The sequence below is a fragment of the Acomys minous genome (assembly GCF_964271855.1).
Source record: "Acomys minous genome assembly, chromosome: 6".
In the NCBI taxonomy this organism is placed as follows: Eukaryota; Metazoa; Chordata; class Mammalia; order Rodentia; family Muridae; genus Acomys; species Acomys minous.
In genome coordinates, this window is record NC_140487.1 from 22,294,053 (window position 1) to 22,316,301 (window position 22,249).

The window sequence follows — 22,249 nt, forward strand, 5'->3', positions numbered from 1 at the left end:
TGAGAAGAGAGAGTAGACAAGAACAAGGAAAATTCAACTGGGTTTTCCCAAGCTCCATCTTTCTTAGGAGTGAAATTCTCCTGACTGATGAGACAGCCATACCAACAACCAAAGACTAAGAGCCATGTTCTCAATCCTACTAAGTTATATGCAGAATTGTGCATTTAAAGTTATTTTAAGGTAGTCATTTGAAGTCTTACTCTTTAAAAAACAGAACAAAAGCACAGCAATCCAAACAGTACAAAATCAAGGCTCTGCTCCACAATAAAAAACAGAGACAAGGAAGAAAAAAATCAAATAAATAAATAAATAGGAAAGAAAACACAACAGGAAAAAAACGTTTTGGAAACTGAATGTTCAGACACTGTCAATCTACAAGTATTTATTGAAATATAATGTAAACACTGTGGCCATAGTCACAAATTGAAGAAAAACTAATTCACCAGCACACTTTCTGTTTCTGAATGTCGTATGGACATCTGTCTCCTTTAAAGAAAACCATAATACATAATTTTCAATTATTCTTTTTCTCTCCTAAGTAAACCAAAACAGAGAAGTGATGATTTGCCAATTCAGGTGACTGAATCAGTAGCCAAGAGACACAAAACTTTTTCTATCCAATAACTAAGGGGATATATTAAAAAGAAAAAAAATCATTCTTGATGAGAGAGGCCACCTCACCTTATATGGGCCAAATGTGGTTGGACCACTCTGAGGAGAGCTTTTGTTTTAATTGTGAGGGTAAGGGAAGACATGGAGCATCCCACTCAACAGTGGCGAATATCTGTGCCTCTGCACTCCGTTCTCCATCAAAGCATTCACTCTCTGCCTCCAAAGATTTTACAGGTGTATTCTTACCTGTATTACCCAAGATAAGGCCAAGATGAGAATTTTATTCCTTCACCTTCTTCTATTTTGCTTTTTTTTTCTCTCAAATTAAATTCAAAATAACTCATGCCATAAATAAGGGCTGAATAGATCCTCAGTTTACTGAGTGATGTGAAAATTGCCCGTTGTCATTTAAGCATTCCATTTCCATAATATCCAAATTTTCGCCTTTCTTGTTCTATCTGCTCATTTGACGATCTCCATGTGGAGTCAGGAGGCAGATTTAAAACCATTGTTCCTGTTGCAGATGAACGAAGCCGCCAGGGTACTTGTCATTTTCTAGAAAGCAATGTCTGTCTGAACTTTCTATCTGGCTCTAAAAGGGACAATATGGGAAGATTGGTTTTTACTGGGAACCTGAGCACTTTGCACCTCAAAAGCTGAGACAATCAGGTTACGCTTTTTATGGCATCTTATTCAAGTAAAGACAAAAGAGTCCCAAGCTCCAAAATGGCATGATTTTCTTTTACCTCTCACTTGAGCCACCAGACTATACCAGAGCATCATTCTAGGAGATTACAGAAAGGTCAGCTTGGAAATGGACTGAGACTCTAGACACTGGGGATGGCAAAGGCCGGTGTAGAAATGACTGTCCCTGCCCCACCGATGGCAGCTGGCACAAGGCAGGACAAGGGAGGGATGACTGAGAGAAAAGGCTGGAATGGAAAGTCCCCAGTGGATTAAGCTAGATGGGACTGCCTGTTTCAATATCCTGTGGGGGAAAAAAAATAGCCTGGAATAAACATACCTGATGGATTTTCTGGGGTGATATAGGAAATAATGCCATGATATGGTCCTGTAATAGGTAGCCCATGCTGGCCTGCTAGTCTTCATTTTATTTAAAGGGCAAAACCAGCTTTGTGGGGAAAATGTTTCTTAAAAATTTGGCTTATCTTTCTTTAGCCAGCCATTGTAATCATCACACAATGCTACAGATTTTATGTCTGATTTAAAAGAAAATGGAGATGGCTGAGTAGCTCCTATATTTATTGCATAATATTAGAATATTACAGTTCCAGTGCCCTAAAAGTAAAGGATATGCTCAGAAGGGCGAGGAGCTGAGCTCCGTGTACATATCTGTGTTTAGATCCCACCTGATCATATGTGTTCAAAGGAATCCAAGAGTATGATTAAATCTAAATAACTGAGATGTAAGGTGTCAACAGTCTAGGACTGTGTACTTTACATTTAGTCTGTAAAGTGCCTATTCAAACAAACAAAATAAGAAACTTCAAAGGAATATAACAGAATCTAGACTCTATACCAGAGAATCTAAACATCCCAATATATATTATATCCAGAAATAGTTCAAAACTACCAGATTTTTTTAAATGGAAGTGTAATCCATTGTCAGGAGAAAATACCGCCATCTTTGACGGCTCATTTCTGTAATCTCAACACTCAGTAGGCTAGGGTACAAATGTTGCCATGTGTGTTAGGCTTGCCTGGGCTACAAGAAAAAAAAACAGAATTAAGGTCAAACGTTAGTTAATCCAGACATTAAAATTATCAATCTATGTAGTAGCATTATAACTATACTAAGAGTTGTGAAAAAATGGAAAGATAAGAAATATTAACCAAAAAGTTGAAATTGGACTACATGGAAATTCTGGAACCAAAAGGTAGAGTAACTTAAATTTAAATATGTTACATTAGATTAGTTTATTTACAAAATGGAGACCAAAAGGAAAGATCCAGCCAAATCAGTGGGTAAGCAGAAGTAACTGTTCAATTTGGAGAAGACGCATAAAATACCAGGGGATGGATAGTCTCAGGAACATGCAAACCAAATACATACAAATTTAACATATAGATACCATAAATTGCCATGAAGAGACATCAGAGAACTGACTGGAGACAAAATGAAGTTTAAAATGCCAAAAAAAAAAAAAAAGTCTCAAACTTTATTGAGAATAAGTAGATTCATTTTGTCTTAACCAAACTCCACTTTATGAACAAGGAGTTCATAACCTTAGGTAAAAATGGTCAAAGTTCTCTCTGCATATAGTCTAATCTCAGGAGATACCAACAAGCGAAAACACACAGGACCAATGTATTTACCTCAGTGAGTCTATGTATCTAACAGAGAAAACCAGAACATTCTAAATTAAGTTCCGTACATCTTTATTAACTTAATCATGAATATTTTAAATTGTCAATGTGAAACCTGAGAACTGTGGGACTACCAGGCATAGTGAAACCAGTATACTTTTACTTAGTGAAGGAAACTAGAAAACTGGCTTAATGGCGGCCAAGTATTGACCACTAAAGAGTTTCTGCATATGGAACCTACCCATACCAAATTAAAAATAAAACTGAACTAAACCATTGTGCAAAGTAATATGGCTCTTTGAGCAGGGATACAGGATAAAAGTAACAGGGTTTATTTGGGTACTTTGCTTAGGGAGTGCCGTCATCAAAGGATACCTTTTCTAGACACTTAGAAAAACATGACAAAGACCCAAAATGCAACTGGCATAAAAATTCATTTTAGGAGAGTTGAGCCCAACGTTATACATTTTCTATGGATGTCAGCAGCCTGACCCCTTCAGATATGTTCTGATCTCTACAAATATTCCCAAGAATTTCAGTACTATTCAGTTAAAATAAAAGGCTCTGAAAATTGCGTCCATTCTTGAATAATTTTCATTTACATAGTAAATAATGATATTAATTAAGGGTTGAAACACTCAATTGAGCAACATTATGAGCCATATACAAAGCCATATTCATTTAGATTGGATAAACACCTGTTGCTCACCTCTGAATATTATTGAATGCAAGTCCTTTTGGATAGTATTGGAGAAGTCAGATGTGTAAAAATGAAATAGTTTTATATGTGATGACAACAGTAAGTTCATTCAATGTGGAACCTAGATGTTAAATTTAATTAACATTTAAAATTAATCTAAAAATGGAATCAACATAGACCACAGGTCCTTGCTGTGTGGGGTCCTTCAAAATGTCTTCACACATCAAGATAAATGTTTAGAAAGTGAATTATTTATTCATCTTCCCTTGATAAAGTAAACATAGCTTCCCATTTGTATTAAAGTGGACTGGTGAGAAACCACAAACTCCAAGGAAATATAAATAAACATACTAAACCACTGGAGATCACTCAAACAAGCAACAGAGTCTAATTCTGTTTTAAAGCAAGACTTGGGAAAAGGAAAATTGGAAGCCTTACCTCAGAGAAAAGAATTCTGGAGTTGGCACACTAGCCCGTTTCAAACTAATTTTGAAATTGTGAATTTTTTATAGGAAGCAATATACTCTTAAAAGCTTGTCATATTTCCTTAAGAATTTATTTGTCCCTTGATAACTAAAGGAATAGGGGAGAGATTCTTTGTGTTTGCTCCATTTTGTTTCAATATTTTCCTAAGGATTGAGCCACCTCCCCTAGTATAAAACAGTGAACATTGCACCCCCCCCAATCCCCTCAGAACTACACAGGGTAGAGCGTGAGCAGAGCATTTTACACTACCCACCCATGTGTTCACCTTTGACACAACCTAATACTCCACTCCTTGCTGGTTGTCCACAAATTGAGTAAAGAATCTAATGTTCTTAAAACAAGGCCCTCTAGTTGGCTTCATTGATTCTCCTAAATGCCAGACTTTGTTAGGTATCTGAGAAAACAATTGTTAAAATAATTTAATAGCAAGACTAACTGTAAAAAATATATATTTATAGGTTTCATTGCGCATGATTACATTTGTTTACCTGTCTGTCTTGCCACCAGAAGGCCACTCCCTTGCTCATAAGCATTGAACTCTGCAAGAATAGATTCTTTAAGGAATATATGGCTACTGTTTTTAATTCTCCTTTGAAAATTTTGTTTTAAGGCATAACAAGAAAGTCTTGATATGCTTACAAAAGAAAGTAAGTACTAAATACATTTCTTTCAAGTAGTGGATATTGTGCCAGTTGGCCAAGAATTCAATTGATGAATCAATAATATGCATATCCATTAAGGTGTCTGTACACCAAACATATAAAACAAAAGCTACATATTGATTACTTGATGAAAATGTGACCAAGGCCTCAAAGAACCCTCACCTTGTATTATTCCTAGACTCATGGTTTAGTCCTTGATAATTCAGGTTTTTATAGTAATTTCTCTGAATGTAACTACAAAGAAAAATGAGAAGGAGCTTGGTTAAACATGAAACCTCAGCTACTCTGAATCATACAGGCAAAAACCATCTTCTCCACATGTTTATCCCTTCCCCCACAAGAGAAAACCACCACAGCCTCTAGGAATCTAGGAAAATCTAGGATTTCAAAGGGTAGTCCTGGAAAGGGATCCAGAATCTCAGCTGAATTTCTCATTTTATTGATGTTTGGGTGTCTTGGAACCACCATAGCAAATACTTACTCAGCAAATACAAAACTGAGGTACTAGCCAATCAACTAATCCTGGTAAGGAAGATAATTCATGGCAAGGGCTGCGGTGCCAGGGTATACCAATTCTACCCCATGCCAAATATAAATTACATTAGATTTCCTGATGTAGATTTTCTACATGTCTGTTTCTACTGGTCTGAACCAGAAGTTGATTCTACCTTTGAAAGCATAATAGCTACCATTTCAAGAGCCGAGATGGCTTCCTCCTATGAATCCGAAGCATACCAGAAAACATGCTGGCTCTATATCATTGCCCGCTAAATGAATTACGACTCTCATGCACTCCATAGAAGTGTAAAAGCCCAGAAAGGTGCTTTGGACTGAAAGTCACTTTGCTACATTGCTTTATGAAAGGAAAATTGAAATCCAAATCGACTCAAAGCAACCTCTATGAGGAGCAACGTAATGGAATACATACCATTCAGTAAAGTAATTGCTATACAGACAACCACTTCCACTAAATCAGAATGCTGTTTTCTTGCCATTGCCTTGTGGTTGTCAGAAGTTAATTAAAGTTAGGTGTCCCCAGGTAAGGCTTCTTAACTAAGAGGCATTTCTACTCCACAAAGAACATTTGGAAGCATCTGGAGGCATCTTCCATTGTTGTGAGCGAGTAAAGGGTACTATGGACATCTAGATAGAGGGCAAAGATACCGCTAACTGCAGCAATCCTAGAGCGAACCTTCCCAACAACCAGTTATCAACCCCAAAAAGTCAGGGTGAGGAACCCTAACTCTAGAATGACTAGGAAATGATGGGGCATTCTGTTGTGTGGTTTGTGGTTTCCTCGTGTAGGTGATTAAGAGATACATAATTAATTCTGCACTGGCATGGTTCCTATGTAGTCATTGAGGACATGGCCTTAACGCCCAGAGAGAGTTTGGCAAACACTTGGTTCCTAATATAGAAAACAGAGCAACATATGAAACAGAAGCTGGGATAGTCATGGGCTCCTGGTCCATAAAAGAGAACTTTCTCTCCTGGTGGTCTCCTCTTTATGGGTAAGAAGGCATTGCTAACAGATCAATTTGCTTCAGAAGTAGCATTTAATATATTTAAGGTTATTTGCCTTGTGGAACACAGGAGGAAACACTCCGGAAGGCATGTACAAACCCTTGAATCATCTTTAAAACTGTTAGTCTCAGACTCCTTGTAGGACAATGAATTGCTTTAGTCTAGGTAAGTCTCCAGAATTTAATGGAGAAAAGAATATTTTGTGGCCTCAGCTTTCAGTAGCCTATGTGGCCATTTACATACAATACTTGTGACCCTCTGTCCCTCTGATTTGTAAATATAGAGGGCACATGTTGACAAATAGGGCAATTCTTGAGAGTTCAATGCAGATACTTTGGCTCATAATTGTTCTCCTCCCGTGACAACCAGACCTGCAACAATGCCCTCCACTAAATGCCTTCATTTATTCCTAACAGATTAGTTGCAAGATTCTACACTTCTTCCACCAGTACATGATGGCTTGCAACTATTTCTGGATGCTCTGCGAAGGTATCTACCTTCACACTCTCATTGTTGTGGCTGTGTTTACTGAGGAGCAACGCCTGCGCTGGTACTATCTTCTTGGCTGGGGTATGTATTTCATACAACCGAATTTTGAGCTACATTCATCCACTTTTGCATATTTATACCCTTCGTTCAGTCTTGATTTCAGAAAACACCATCGGAAGTCCAGTTGTGGCTTCCCTCAAGTATCCCTTTCAGATCTAGTTTACTTATTTTATTTGAAACACAATTGATGGATTTTTTTTCCCTTTGGAGGCACTTCCGAAGTATCTATCTGTAAAACTCAGAACATATTCCATGAAAACAAAGCTATCTATAAATGTATTCTCACACATTCAGCTAAGACAAGGGTACCTTGGAAGGAACATTTATACTTTTCTTTCCCAACTAGTGCATTATAAGTTAATTATAAAGCTTGTTGGCATCTTTGTACACAGCTCAATAAAGATCTCTATCTAGCACATAAACAATTCAGAATGGAAAATGAATTGTTAACCTGTATTTACAGGGAAGGAATGATTTTAAAAATATGTATACAATGCTTTAACCTTCATTGATCAGCAAATATTTAAGACTTCATTAGCATCATTCAAGTAGGATCATAAAGAATATCACACTCACAGTAACCACAGAATGGGACACTCCTAACCTGTGCCAGCTAGGGCAGTAGATCTCTTGTCCAGTGTTCTAACCCCAGAAAAAAGAAAGCATCAAAAAGGAGGATTTGCTCCTTATAGGTAGTTATTTGGAAAGTCAGAAAGTCAACCAGAGTTCAACAGTACACCATTGGGCCATACCAAAGTCTGCTCACTTCTATCTAATACACACACACACACACACACACACACACACACACACACACACACACACGAAAGAAAGAGGGAGGAAGTAAGGAAAACAATTAAAATCCACCATATTCCTTACTACTCACTAACTCATAATGCCAAGTACAACATATATGAGACCATTAGAGTGGCACGTGTCTTCTTTTAGAACTGGAAGGTGCATCACATTTGTGTGGGAGGAACACACACAAAAGTAAGGCCAAATAATTTCTCAAGAAAAATGCTTCACAGGACTGTTAATGGGTGTGATGGAACAGAGAAAACTTTCTGTTGGGTAATAAATGGTTTCCTTTTGAAAGTACTAAAACAGGAACATGGGGTCTAGACTTTACAATATCAATAAAATATGCATAACTGATATTTTGAAAATACTCTTTAAAGGTGAGCTGCAGAAAATATGTCCCCCATAGTTATTTTCTAGAAAGGGACTAGTCTTTAGGGGATATCAAGGCCAAGGCCGTCTGTGTGAAAAGTGTTTCCAATCCTAGGATTCAAAATGAAATGAAACTCCTAGATTTATGAGAGACATAATAAATCCATCCTGTGAATGAAAAACTATGTAGTGCAGAAAGTTCTTTCCACCAGAAAATGAAAGAATGAATCTTCCCTTGATGCTCTTTTCCATGTTTGTATTTGCATCTCTTAGTGTTTGATGTCTCTCCTATCCAAGCAAAGTCATGTGTTCAGGTTGCCTTGGGTGGGGGGCTTTACTGGTTTCCTCTTATTACAAATAGAAGGAAGGAAAATCTTCCTATGGATTTTCACATTGAAAAGTAGGCTTCCTTTAATCTCCTATTTGAAAACAAAGGAATAGTGTGGAATATGTATTGTTCTTTTTTTTTTTTCTTCAGTATGTTTGGCAGAAAGGACATGTTGTTACAAGTCTTGGGGACTGAAAGAATAGTAACAGAGAGAAAAACCCAAACTGTATATTTAAAGCCATAGTAGCTACAGGAGTAAGAGGCAGGGTCTACCCCATTAGCTGGGAAATGTGCTTGTCTTTCAGTGATGTGGAGAAGTAGACTCAGATTCCCAAATGCCTTTTGTTGCTAATCCTAAAACGTATTAGTTTAGAACAAATCCAGACAATAACTTTGGGTCTTTGAATTCAAATGAGAAAATAGTTTGTTAGAACTGCTGTGAATAGCACAATCATATGTTGTATAAATAGTCCATCTCAAGCCCAACATGTAATCAGTGGTATTATTGAACTGTTTCATTTATGGGTTTAGAAACCAACATGATTTTGTGTGAAAACCTAATAGTTTGAGACCTTCTCTTCTTTCATCTCATTTGCTGAAATTTGAAGGGTACCAGCTTAGTTCTTTCCCAAGACGCATTTCTTAACCTGACTGCAACATCAAATCTCTTTCTACAGATGCTTCAATCAAATCAAGTTGTATTATCATGCACTAGGTACATCTGAGTAAAAAAGACAATCATTTTGAAAGGAAAATTACAACTTTAGAGTGCATACATAGAAAGAAAAATTATTCTAAAATATGTAATTTGGCAGGCTGAATGGATATCATCTGTATTTTCCTCAAGATAAACTCAAAGGGAGTTTTATTTATGTTTTCTTGTACTTTGATTTCATCAAGGGGACACTGTGCTTCCTCTATAAGCCACAACCAGAACTTGAAGGGGTTAGGAATATATTGGCTGCTCTGAAATGCTTATTTTAAAGGAAACAGGATCAGTGTACATGAAGTAAAGAGGAAACTGAAGTACCCAAAAGGAATCATATGAATATCAAGGAAGGCTTTCGTAGCAATCAGTGTCCCTGGTAACATCCCTTAAGGATGGCCTAGATTCTCACATGGTGAATCTAATTCACACAACCAAAGACTTTCTTGCCCCAGCTCACAGTATCAGCAAAAGCATCTTCAGAAACAACCATGTTATGGAGAGTCACAGTACAAGTTACAATGTACCTACTGCAGCTAGCAATTGGTGAAAGGCTTTTGATTGTCTGGGATGTTCTTAGCCAGACGCCTCAAACTGGTGATGCTCTAGCCAGGAGCAATTCTGTCTGGTTTGGCTGAAGATAATTTAATACAAACATCAGAGGAATGTCTTGATGGGCACACTCAACTTGCTACCATCTTTGCAAATATGCTGCCATTATCCATGTAATTGTAGTTAAGCTTATGGCATGGGAGCTAATTTTGATTTGTGCTTTTCCCAATTTCAGGCTTCCCAGTGGTGCCAACCATTATCCATGCCATCACTCGTGCCCTCTACTACAATGACAAGTAAGTATCAAATTGATTCTTAAGTTAATATAATCCAAAGTGAAGGCACATACTGATGTGTAACCTTACTTTTTTTTTTTCAGCTGCTGGCTGAGTGCAGAAACTCACTTGCTTTACATCATTCATGGGCCTGTGATGGTGGCTCTGGTGGTAAGAACCGATTTTTAAATATATTGTTATCATTGTCATTGTTCAGCTTTGTGAATATATTTCTATGTGGCACATGTACTGTAACTACAAAATAAAGCTAGTTTAATGTCATTTTATCATAAAAGACCCAACTATATTCTTCAAAAAAAAAAATTATTTTACTTTATATGTGGAAAAGCTCATTTGCATACATAGGATGATGGCAATGTAGCACTTCGATCTCAAAGACAGTGTTTTTCTTCTCTCATAGTAAAAAATACAAATAAAAACAGACTCAAGCCTGGATGTGACCACATTCTGCCCCTGCACTGAGGAGGCATCCTTTAGTAGCTGAACAAGTTGAATTGCCATCCAGGCAGTCTCTCCAGTTGTGTTCACTTCTTGTCTTGTTTTCTATGACAAAAGCAACTTCAGAAAGGGTTTGCTTGACTCTTGGTTTGAGGTAATATAGATGTCATGAGAGAGGCTGCATGGCAGAAGATGAGGCAGCTGGTCACATCCCTGTATCCCTAATCAGGAAGCATAGAGGGATGCGGGCCCATGGTACTCATCTCCTTTTCTTCCGTTAGGGCCCACCCAAGTTTATAGAATTCAATTACTATCACAAGTCTCATTCTTTTTTTATGGTTTGGTTTTTGTTTTGTTCTGTTTTTTGTTTTTTGCTTTTTTGGGGGGGGGGGTTGGTTTTCTTGTTTTTTGTTTTTTGTTTTTTGTTTTTGTTTTTCACAATGGCAATTTCTATCCCAGCTTTTAAAAAAATGTACTCTTTGGGATTACAACTAAATCCTTTTAAAACTGTATTTTCAGAACTAACCTTTAAAGCCCAAACCAGCTGTGGTTCAAATGTCAACTCCTTTTATTCTGAAAGTTCTCTATTCGTTGGTACAGAAGATGTCATGTTGTTCGTGCCACAGTGATGGAGGATTTGTTCATCTCAATCTTTGCAGGTTAATTTCTTCTTTCTGCTCAACATCGTCCGTGTGCTTGTGACCAAGATGAGGCAGACCCATGAGGCAGAATCCTACATGTACCTGAAGGCTGTGAAGGCTACCATGGTCCTTGTGCCCCTTCTGGGCATCCAGTTTGTTGTGTTTCCCTGGAGGCCCTCCAACAAGGTGCTTGGGAAAATCTATGATTACGTCATGCACTCTCTGATTCATTTCCAGGTAAGAAAACCAACCCCATGTTTACTCCACGGCTTGTTCTCCTAGTAGAGCCATCTGACTAAAACCTGTAATCTTCCTTGTAAGACTATGATCTTAAAAGCCTGAACACACAGCCTTCAACTCAGCGGGTGAAACCACAAATTTTGGAGGAAAACAGATTTTTATAAGGCATTTGTTCCCTCTTTATTGATAACCAGGAGGCTTTACTGGTCCCACACAGGCAGCTTTCTACATATCAAGTAGCGGCCTAGCTACTTCATTAACCAGTGTGACTTTGGAGTCATGAGAGTAACACACTGCACAGAGCTGCCCATGCCTCCTGCTCCCTTACCTTTCATTGATGAGGTCTATCCCTGAGAGTTCCAGGCCTGTACAGGAACCCTGTACCTGGGTTTCTCACGTAGGACAGCACTGCCAACACAGTCCCAGGCCTCACAGTTAGCCAAACTAGAGAAGAGAACTGGTGCCCTGTTTCCATTCACTCCAAAGATCTGGCCCAGATTAAAAGTGCCAATAAACACTCAGAGGAAGGATAGCAGGCTACCAAGAAGAGACTTGATACCCTATGAGCATATACAGGGGGAGGAAGTCCCCTTCAGTCACAGACATAGAGGAAGGGAGTAAGGGGAAAATGGGAAGGAGGGAGGGAAGAATGGGAAGATACAAGGGATGGGCTAACAACTGAGATGTAATATGAATAAATAAAATATTTTTTAAAGTTAAAAAAAAGTGCCAATAAAGCTACATCTAGTTATTTTGAGTCTCCATCTGGGCAGGAGGAGGTTCCAATATAGGCCAGAATATTTCCTTCTCCATTACAAACTTCAAATCCACTGCACTTTTCCCAACAGACAAGGCCTAATGTGAGGAGGAGGCCAACATTAATTAGGTTGAAAAGAAAGCCCAGGCATTTCTTTAATAACCTAAGCTATTGGGATTATACTTAAAAACCTAAAGCATCTTATGAAGCTTAAGCAAGTCTCTAAAGGCAACAGGTTTCTGAGAGACCTACTTGGGAAGTCTCGCACTAATTTACATCCCACAGCTTTACACTCAGACTTGAAAAGGGTCCTCTGATGATAACAGCTTTTAGTTTTTTAAAGTACACAGTCTCCAAAACCATCTGTGTTAAATGGAACAATATATTAAGCAGATTCACTAGAGCCCTTCTTCCTAGTTGCTGTATAGTAATGTCTTTAACAAAAATGTATTTCTCTATTAACAGAATGATTTTTAAACTTTTGGTACTGATATATATATTCATATTCTAATGGAAATACTTTTGTAACATAGCATTGAAAAGAAAGGATACATCATTCTTGTCTTGCCTTTCTGTTTCATCAAACTTTGATGTGCTGTTGACATAGTGGAATTTTCCTCTATAGAAAGCCTCTGTGCCATGATTTTATGAAATGACATCATGCAAACACAAAGAACTTCACATGTACTTTTCCTTGTCTTTTTAGGGATTCTTTGTTGCAACCATCTACTGCTTCTGCAACCATGAGGTAAGCATGTGCTCCATGTCATGCTATAGCCCACTTATATAAAGCCAGCATTTTACTGTTTCCAAAGGACCACAGGGCAGCTTCACCAGATCTCATTCCTACATGATCTCACAGGGGGTTGTGAGCAATGGGTATGGTTTTTTTCTACCATCTCAAGCTGAGTCTCACTTACCTATGGATGTGGGGTGCAATTACATATACAGCTGAAAGAGCTCCCTTGGCTGATGTGTCAGCAATTTGATGATAAAATTAAAATTAAATTTTAAGTTTGATTCACTGTCAGTGTGCTGCCGTCAATGGTTGCTATCATGGAGTAAAGCCTTATATAACAATCTGAATATCTGGTTCAGTGTGCTGCAGAGACTTATACAGCCGGGCTACCCAGGTCATTCAGCCATGGCCCCCTTTCTTCCAACAAAATCTTGTCTGAAAGCTCAATGTATAAAATGTGAAAGGAGAGCTGCTATAGCCCTAAAGGTTCCACCAGTGGACATCAATGATCCCAAGGAATACCATTTGAAACTTCTCCTCAGTTTTCAGGTGATAAGTCTAAGTTTGAGGAAAATGATGTTACTGATACAGGGTCACCAATACAGCTGTGACAGCCAGGACCGGAGTCCAGACTTTCTGACTCTCTGTTAGATTCACTAAATTCCAATAATTTGTCTATATATGTAATCCTGCTGTAGAAATAATACTGTTCTTTATCAAGATCACATAATTTTAATATTAAGTATTCATATCATTGTAAATTAATTTCTATTAAAAATAATTCTATTCAAGACAAATCACACTTTGTTATTAAATGACCATATACTATCCTGTTAGTGTTTAATAACATTCTCTAATCGTTCACAATTGGCACCTGATACCTGTTCTATTCTTTTTAAGTAATATTCAGTGAGTATCAAAATACTTGCCCTCTTTGTCACATGATGCAATCTCCAGATCCAACTCAGAAAAAATTGTATTATTCTTTTTTCACTGGTACATCTTATTCTTCATCCAACAGCTTATTCCTCCACTCAACAAAATGTGTTTGTGTACTCATGATTGCTAAGGGACATAGGAGGCATCTGGAATAAAAATGAGATATACTTCTGTTGCTAGCTGGTAGAGTAGCCTCTTATCCTCCTTTAATTCTTTGACAGTAAAGATAAAAAATTAAAAAATAAATCTGGCTTAAATAATTCCATGTAGAATATTGCTACACCAGTGAGACTCCCCTGTAAATAAGACTCTTGCATTTTGAGTTTGTCTTAGAATACAAACTAAGTTCTCTCATCTAAAACAATATCAAAGCAGGGACAATATGAAAATCAGACTCAAAAAGGCCAAGGCTTAGAAAGCACAGGAGGATTGCATGCATGTGTACAATTGCCACAGCATTTATTGTGTCTTAACTAGGATGTTATTGGGAGCCTCAGACGTAGTAAACCCAAGGGGTACCCTGACAGTTGAAATAGCTGGACTTTATTGCATATGCTCTTTCTGTTTTTCTGCTTTTGAAACATTTCTGTTTTCATTAAGATCATGTAACTAGAGGAAGGTGTAAACATGACATTTCTAATATTACAAAAATGGTATGCTAGGGCAAATGTAATATCACAATCCAGCGGATGTCAGACATCTGGGTCTCAGCTGGGCACTCTGCATACATTTCCCCTTCTGGTCACTGAACGTACACAAGGTACCCTCATTCATAGGAGGGTACATCTGGCTACAGCACAGATAAGCCTATTAGGAGACCTTGTAAAGATTCAAGGAACTGATAGGTCAGCAATGCAATAAAACATTGAAAAGTTAATTTGGACTCATTATCAACATATTGCTGTCAGTGAATCACCATCATAGTAACAATGCCTTATACAGAGGGTTCGTGGGTGCACTAAGAGCAGCAGGTATGCCACACTGTGGTGACAGAGTGACAAATGACATGCAGGACCTAACTTCAGTATTGAAGGAAAACCCCACCTCCCATGTACCAGCACACAACTATGGATGCTTAGGATAAACTTAATAGGAAAAGAGGCATACACACTAAAGCATTCCAATCTAACCAATAAAATTTCATCATGATGTTTGTCTCCTCAGATATGGGGACCAAGGCCCAAATAGACCAGCCTTCCAAAGCTTAATATATAGATTAATATAAAGACAGGGAGAACAATTGTGTCTTCAAACCATCAGACAAAGCTTTCATTTTGTTTTCAAAGTCAACAATAAATAAATTAATAAAAGTCAAGGGGGAAGTTAAAATTATTTTTGTTGATTTTTCAAAATAAGCAATAAACATGTAATCCAAAATGTTTTTTAGTGTATTTACCACTAAACATTTCTACTCTCTAAACATTTCTTCTGCTTTCTACAATCAGTAAGAGTGTAGAGTTGTTTGGGGGTTTTTTGTTTGTTTGTTTTTTGTTGTTTGTTTCAATATCACAGATTTAATGCCCTTCTTCTTATCATCAAAGCAGCTATATCCATCTACTGCTATAAGAGATAACTACTTTATTTAGACTGCCATCATTACAACATCTTTTGCATGCTGCTTGGGGCCTGTTTCTCTATCTACACTATATAAATGGGAGCAGATTGGAAGCAGATTGGCATCACCACACAAAAGCATGGCTCATGAATTTGGAATGCCAATTGGAGAAGGTTGCTAGATTCCTGTAATAATAATTATAAATATTAAAATTTACTTCAAACTCTTTGGACTGATGCTGGGCTGAGTGATTCAGTACATATGGATACTCTGGTAGGAACTGTAAAAGGACAGGTGAGGCAGAAGCGAGATTTTTTTTTCCTGTGGGGCACTTCTGTCAACTAACACTACGTGTACAACTACTATTTCTGATGGATGCCTCGAAAACTCTCCAAGTAGGCTTTAGCTATAAGGACAACCTTGGTATCTAAGAGGTGCTGAATCCATGGAAACGATACCACTTCCTCTCCAAAGATACTGAGCTGGCAGCTTTCCTAGTTTCTCAAGAGTACGTTGATGGTCTCTTGATTATAACCCTGACACCAAAGGGCTGATCTACAGTCCACATCCAGCCAGGCTTCGCTTCGAACTTGGGTTCTGCCACATTGCAGCTCCCTTACTGTGCCCACATGGCACAATCTAAGCCCTCCCATCTGCCAGTGAACACAACAGTGGTGCCCTTGTAAGAAGGCTGTTGTGAGGATTAAATAAATTAATTCAAACCACGTGATTATAATATGCCCTATGGCAGTCAGTCAGTAAGTGGTAACTGAATGTTTTATGCCATCCTCTGTCCCTGTATGACTTTTTATCAAGGCAAAGTCCAGCTGCGTGGCACAACTTACTCCTTAGCACTTTAATATTTTGCCTATGTTTAAAATATACCTGTATCTCAAATGCTACACCAAACACATACATCTATAGTTAGCTTGAAAATTGCAGTATTTCAAATGACCCAATTGCCAGCTTATTTTGATTGTTTTTCTATAAAAAAAAAAAAAAGAGTGAAATCTCATTCTTAAAATGTTTTCACTGCCATAGTCCGAATTTTTACCTGGAACACCTCACTTGGAGCATTGTTAGGTAAGAGTAAATGCACAACATGGGTCCATTGTCATAAAATTTAGGACTATGTTGTGGTTCGTGAATATATTTTCATGATCCGAAGGCTCCAATTTTGATAAAAATCATGTCTTAGCATGAATGGCAGTGGGTAAATTTTTCTTAACTCCTTCCCTCTGATGAGCTATGTCTGATACGTTATGGAACGAGTCAGCCTTCCTTCGCAGGCTATGAGAGCCAAGACAGAATGCTGGGGGGGGGGGGGAAACTGACACATAGCTTGCCTGTTGTTACCCAGACAGGTAACTAACTTCTTTGATTGGCGTATTGTTATCCCAGGGTGGTATATTTCATAGCCACACTATAAACTTAGTTCTTAGATCGGATTTGCAATTTAACCTCCATCATCCTCTAGTAAGCTGCAAGAGTCGTGCCTATGAGGTTTGCTTGCGTCACAGCTGACAATCATTGAAAACAAGGCTCGCTTTGCTCTTCCAGGTGCAAGTAGCCCTGAAGCGCCAGTGGGCGCAGATGAAGATCCAGTGGAGCCAGCGCTGGGGCAGGCGCCGCCGCCCCACCAACCGCGTGGTTGCGGCTCCTCGTGCGGCAGCCTTCGCGGAGCCAGGTGGCCTCCCCATTTACATCTGCCATCAGGAACCAAGGAATGCTCCAGCCACCAACAACCAAGGTGACGAGGGTGCTGAAATGATCCCAATGAACGTCATCCAGCAAGAAGAATCCGCTTGAATGTGAAGCAACCCCAAGCATTGTGCTCCACTGAGCCTTCATTTCCTGGGGGAAAGATAGACCATGCATTTCAAGTGATCCCCATCCCCCCAGGAGCTGAGCATATCATTTGTGAAGAAGTATTAAGTGAATTTGTCCATAGTGAATTTGAAGAAAGTTATTCTTGGTACTATTGCTTTGGGAGACAGTCTAGGAATAGAGTCTCCCACTGCAACTTGTGAACTCCATCATTCATCTAGGACTGAGATGCCAGTGTCGTAGGAATGCAGGCAAGGTATCCAAAAAAACGCCACTAAATTGACTTAGTTCAGATACAGGGTGCTCCTTGTTAATCTTGAGCCATTTGTACCTTTGAGAAATTAAAATCATTCTCAATGTTTTTAATTTTAACACTAGATTTTTAATTAGACTATTTCTGTATTTGGCTATGGATCTGATTTTTAATTTTTTTATTTCAATCAATTCCTATATTACACATTTTACCATCCATAAAATGTAAACTGCACAAATAGCATGACCTCTGCAAGATGATGTGTCTCTTAAACATACAAATGAACAAGAACATGGGAGGTAATCTGTGCATTGGGCACATACTTTGACTGAAAAGGACATTCAGAGTGCGTTTGCTGGAACTGTACCATACTCAGATTGCTTTTTACTCCAATCCACCAGCCAGACCCAAATGCTATAAGGAATTGATTTTAATGCTGAATGTGCTTTGGCCACTGACATTTATAAATTGGGAGGTCACCAAGAATCTGTCACCAAAATTTTCACAAAACTGCCAAAAACGTAATTCTCCATGAAGAAGAACACTCTTTAAAGAGAGTTTTCCATTTTCCTAAACTACAGGATTTATAAAGCAAATCACTCCAAGGTTTATAAAGCAGATTACCTCTTGCCCCTGGGTGCTATCTAGCAGTAAGAGATAGATTTGTTTACGACTGGTAATTAAAAGACTCCACACAAGTCCATTAACTGCCTTCCACCCAGCTTCAAAGCTTAACAAGATCTCTGTTTTCCAGGAAGACTCAGTGTGGCTAATTACAAATCGGTTTCTAGTTGACCTCTTGTTTGCTGCTATTAGCAAAACAAGAGGACTAAGACACAGCATAAGGTTCAAGTTTAACCACGTATTAATCCATTTTAAAATAAATGCAGCTTCCCACCAAATCCCAGTATTATATTTCCATATCTTTCTTTCCTCCTCCCCAGTATGGGATCTTCAAAGGTCCATGAACAAACCAATAACTATCATCCATTTCTGAATCTGCAACAATAATTGGTTATTATTATTTAATCTGTAAGTTAAACGAGGAGCTTCATGGAAACCCTCAAGAATCTCCTATCATCCATGTCATTGTAGGCCACTGCCTTTCAGAAGCCTTTAGTTGGGTAAAGACAAAAGTAACTTGATTTGTTCTGGTTCATATTTGGTGCACCCAAAAAAACTGTATTTCCCATGACTGTAGACCTTGGACACTGAGTGTGTCTCCTTTACCAAATGTAAGGGAGAAATTGAAACGAAGGCATTTTTTTTTCAACCACAGTGTTAGGCGCTGATGTTCCTATTTTTTGTTTACAAACATCAAAACCAGTGTATTTCAGGCAGCTCTAGTACAAATGTGATAATATATTGTGAAATAGTTGAGATAATATTGTGCTAGTGTAGTAGGAGCTGATGAAATCAAACTGGTTTATCATAATATTGCATGTAATACCTTAATTGTGTGAAACGCTTCTGCTATGTACATGTATAAATTAATACAGAGCATATTGAAAAGGCAAAGATGTATATTTGCATATTTTTCTAAAGAAATATATTTTCATCTTTCACTCATCCATCTTGTCTCTGGTCATTCCATGCATTCTGTCTGCATTTCAGCCATAAGCTACCAACATCCCATCTTGTCTGTCTTGTGGGAGGGAGAAAAGAGCTAAAAGCACGGGTTAGAAATGACTTACATGAATCACAAGGTCATTATCTTTATTCGTGTAGCCACTTCCAAACTAAGCTAGTGGCCCAACCCTCACACCCTTGATAATATGAAACCATCTATAACTGTCAGTCTGTTATTAGATACATTTGGGGATCACAGCAAAGAAGCCTAGGACAGGGAAGTGTAAAATCATTTTGTTCTGCATTGGCCTTCATTTTTCTGGAGCCAGACTTGACCTGTCCGACATGACTCCAGGTTATTAGAATTGTTATAATTACCTATTTTTAATGTAATTTGAGAGAAATGTTAAGACTGAATGAGAGGTAACTCATTAAGTATCATTAAAAGCCACCATGAGAACAATTTTTTAGATCTCTAAAGCATAAAATGGAAAACCTAAGAGTGTCTCGAGAACTGCCAGGGTGTCGCAAGAACTGCTGAGCTAACGAAGGGGAATAAGAGCAGAACCTAAGTTGCTGCTCCTGAGCCCTGGGAATCTTTTTGGAAAGGATACACAGAGATGCATCTTTCCCTGTATGGTCCAGAGAGCATAAATAACAGATATATTTTGAAAAACAAAAATAATTTTACATACCACGAACATAATTCTTCAGAAGGGTGACTTGTGTAGAGGTAGCTGCCATACTCCTTAGATTTTTCTACTGGAAAATTACTGAAAATGGGCCCTTGTGTACAAGTGGATATTATGATCCTCAGGGAGGAGAAGGCATTGTAAAAGAAATGATAAAATGCTTGTCATAATAAGCTACATTTCATTCATTACTCATTGGTACAGCTGTTTCATGTGCATCCTGTCCTACCATAAGTCTTTACATTTGTCAGGAGTAATGGCTGCTTAATTCATGCATCAGGAGCACCAATCGAAAGTTTCTCTGTGAAAAACTTAAAACATTGATATTCTGAGTGTAGAAAACCAAAATGGCAAGTGTTGTTGGAGACAGTACCTAAATGTGAGGTCCCCTCCCTACAAAGTGGTCCAACTGCTGGAAATGCTCTCAGAACATCCTCACAATGTTTTATCTAGGACTCATTGCTTAGAAAAACAACATGGAAACCATTGGTCCTTCCATGGCGACATTATGGCTCACTGCTATCACATGACTTACTTATCACACTTTGGGGTTTACAATGAGTTCATTCACAAAAAGTAGAGATCAAATATCATGTTTCAAAAGTGATCAGACATGAGGCCAGCCTGGTCTACAAAGCGAGTCCAGGACAGCCAAAGCTACACAGAGAAACCCTGTCTCAAAAAACCAAAAAAAAACAAAACAAAACAAAACAAAAACAAAAACAAAAAACAAAAACAAAAACAAAAACAAACAAACAAAAAAAAACAAAAGTGATCAGACACATAAAGAAAAACTCCATTTCTTATTTTGAAAGAAAAATCCGGGAATCTTACTCTTACCTCAGGTATAGGTAGAATTGATGTCATAGATTGACACCAGGGGAACATCACAGAAAAATGACTGGAAACATAAAGAAAAGTGATAGTATGTTATTGTGATGGCAAAGGAAGGCAGGAAGCAGTTTCAAACTAGGAACTTTAATAATGGTTTTCTGTTGTTGTTTACAACATGGAATTAATTTCCTTTCAATGTCTACAGATAATCATGCCACATTGAAGAAAGGCACCCTTGAAACTATAGCAAAGCTTTATCTGAAAGCATTACTAATGCTGTCTGTATCTTCCTTCACTTAGGGTAGAAATTTTCTTTGAGGATTTCAGATTTTAAGTTGGCCAGCCAACCCCCAGTGGTCCTAATCAATGCCTATTTTCCACTTAAAGAAATTCAATACATTCTATCTAACTTTCCCAGAAGTCCCTCCACTGAGACTCACACTGGGCCATCCCTCTTTCCCTATTGACTAGCAATGCCACCAATTGTCACTGTGGTCCCCATTGCTGAAGTAATCTATTAGCTTTTAATTAGGAGAATTTGTCTCCAAATCTTATCTTAGTAAGGTGTTCAATAGAAATTTGATAAAGCCAGCTAGATGTCTTTCATTAAAAAAACCAAAAAGTCACAAATAGGCCATGAATTATGTCTCAATTTAATTCAACCCTGCCAGACAGGCTAACCAAAACTTACGCACAGATCTCTAACATATGTACCATGATCCTAGACATAGACTCAGCTACAAACTTCAAAAGTATCTACACAACCAAAGAGGGGGTTAGTCTGTGTGCAGCAAGCATTTTGCTGGGCATTATTTACCCCCTGTGCTAATAATACACTGACATTTGTGTACTATAATGAACATATGGATACTGTGCATCTTACAAAGATAATGTACGAAGACACAGGGAAGATGAGCATCATTCAAAGAAACCTGCAACTCCATATAAAACAGACCAATGGCCACTCATTCTTCTACATTTATAACAACTGATCCACGAGTTGAAGAACTCGTGCACACATCACATCTTTATTGGTTGCTTTCCTTGATAGTATAATCAAATGCCTGATAAAAGCAACCTTAGGGAGGAAGGATCAATCTGGCTAATGGTATAAGAATGAATACAGTCATTAGACTCACTGATTTAAAAAGGAGGGGGCACAAAGTTGGGTGACTCATGGGTTCAGGGGCTGCGGAGGAAGTGGACAGGGAGGGCATGGATAGGATCAAACTATGAAAATCTCAAAGGATAAATTCAAAATGGTATATATATTTCAAAAAGGATACAGTTCATCTTGACGGGGAAGGTACCACTGCACAACCATGAAGAAAGTGGTAACATTGTGTCTATAATCTGGAACAAGATATAGGGCAGACTAGAAACCAGAAGGCCTGCTCCCGTTGTCCCTCCTCCTCCCAGCATGACTCTGCCTCCTAAATGTTCTACAGATTTCAAAACAACTCCCGGAAACCAAGAGTCAAAGCACATGAAGTCACGGAACACCTCATATTCAACACCTCATATTCAAACCACAGAAGTGGTTCACAAACTCCTCAAGCGAAGCTTTCTAACTTTGCATTCTCGGTTGTCTTTACTATCCTACTTTTCCTCTCAGGTATAGCTGTCCTCTTTCTTCATTTTTTTAACTGTAAAGGAAACCAAAAGGTTATCTCTCACTGGTTAATAGAACAGAAGGGATTGCCTGCAGCGCGTATGGTTTGGGTCCAAATGTACCTTAATTTTTTGGCCTATAGGTTTCATCCAAGTACAAGAACTCTGGATAAAATGAATTTTCATCCAGTTTGCTTCTGGGACTAGGAAGGCACATTAATGGGTAAACATGTACTCT

The 22,249-nt window shown here is 38.2% G+C and overlaps 1 protein-coding gene across 2 annotated transcripts in view; it reads left to right on the forward strand.

Moving 5' to 3' along the window:
• The window catches only part of CALCR (calcitonin receptor), an 85,952-nt gene extending 67,078 nt beyond the window's left edge, over positions 1–18,874 (forward strand). For both annotated transcript variants that reach the window (XM_084786319.1, XM_084786320.1), the window contains 6 exons: positions 6,729–6,882; positions 9,856–9,916; positions 10,000–10,066; positions 11,014–11,232; positions 12,699–12,740; positions 16,786–18,874. In XM_084786319.1, the coding sequence (XP_084642445.1) occupies positions 6,729–6,882; positions 9,856–9,916; positions 10,000–10,066; positions 11,014–11,232; positions 12,699–12,740; positions 16,786–17,034 (792 nt within the window). In that variant the 3' untranslated portion in view covers positions 17,035–18,874. The remainder of the gene's footprint in view (positions 1–6,728; positions 6,883–9,855; positions 9,917–9,999; positions 10,067–11,013; positions 11,233–12,698; positions 12,741–16,785) is intronic.
• Positions 18,875–22,249: the final 3,375 nt, after the last annotated feature.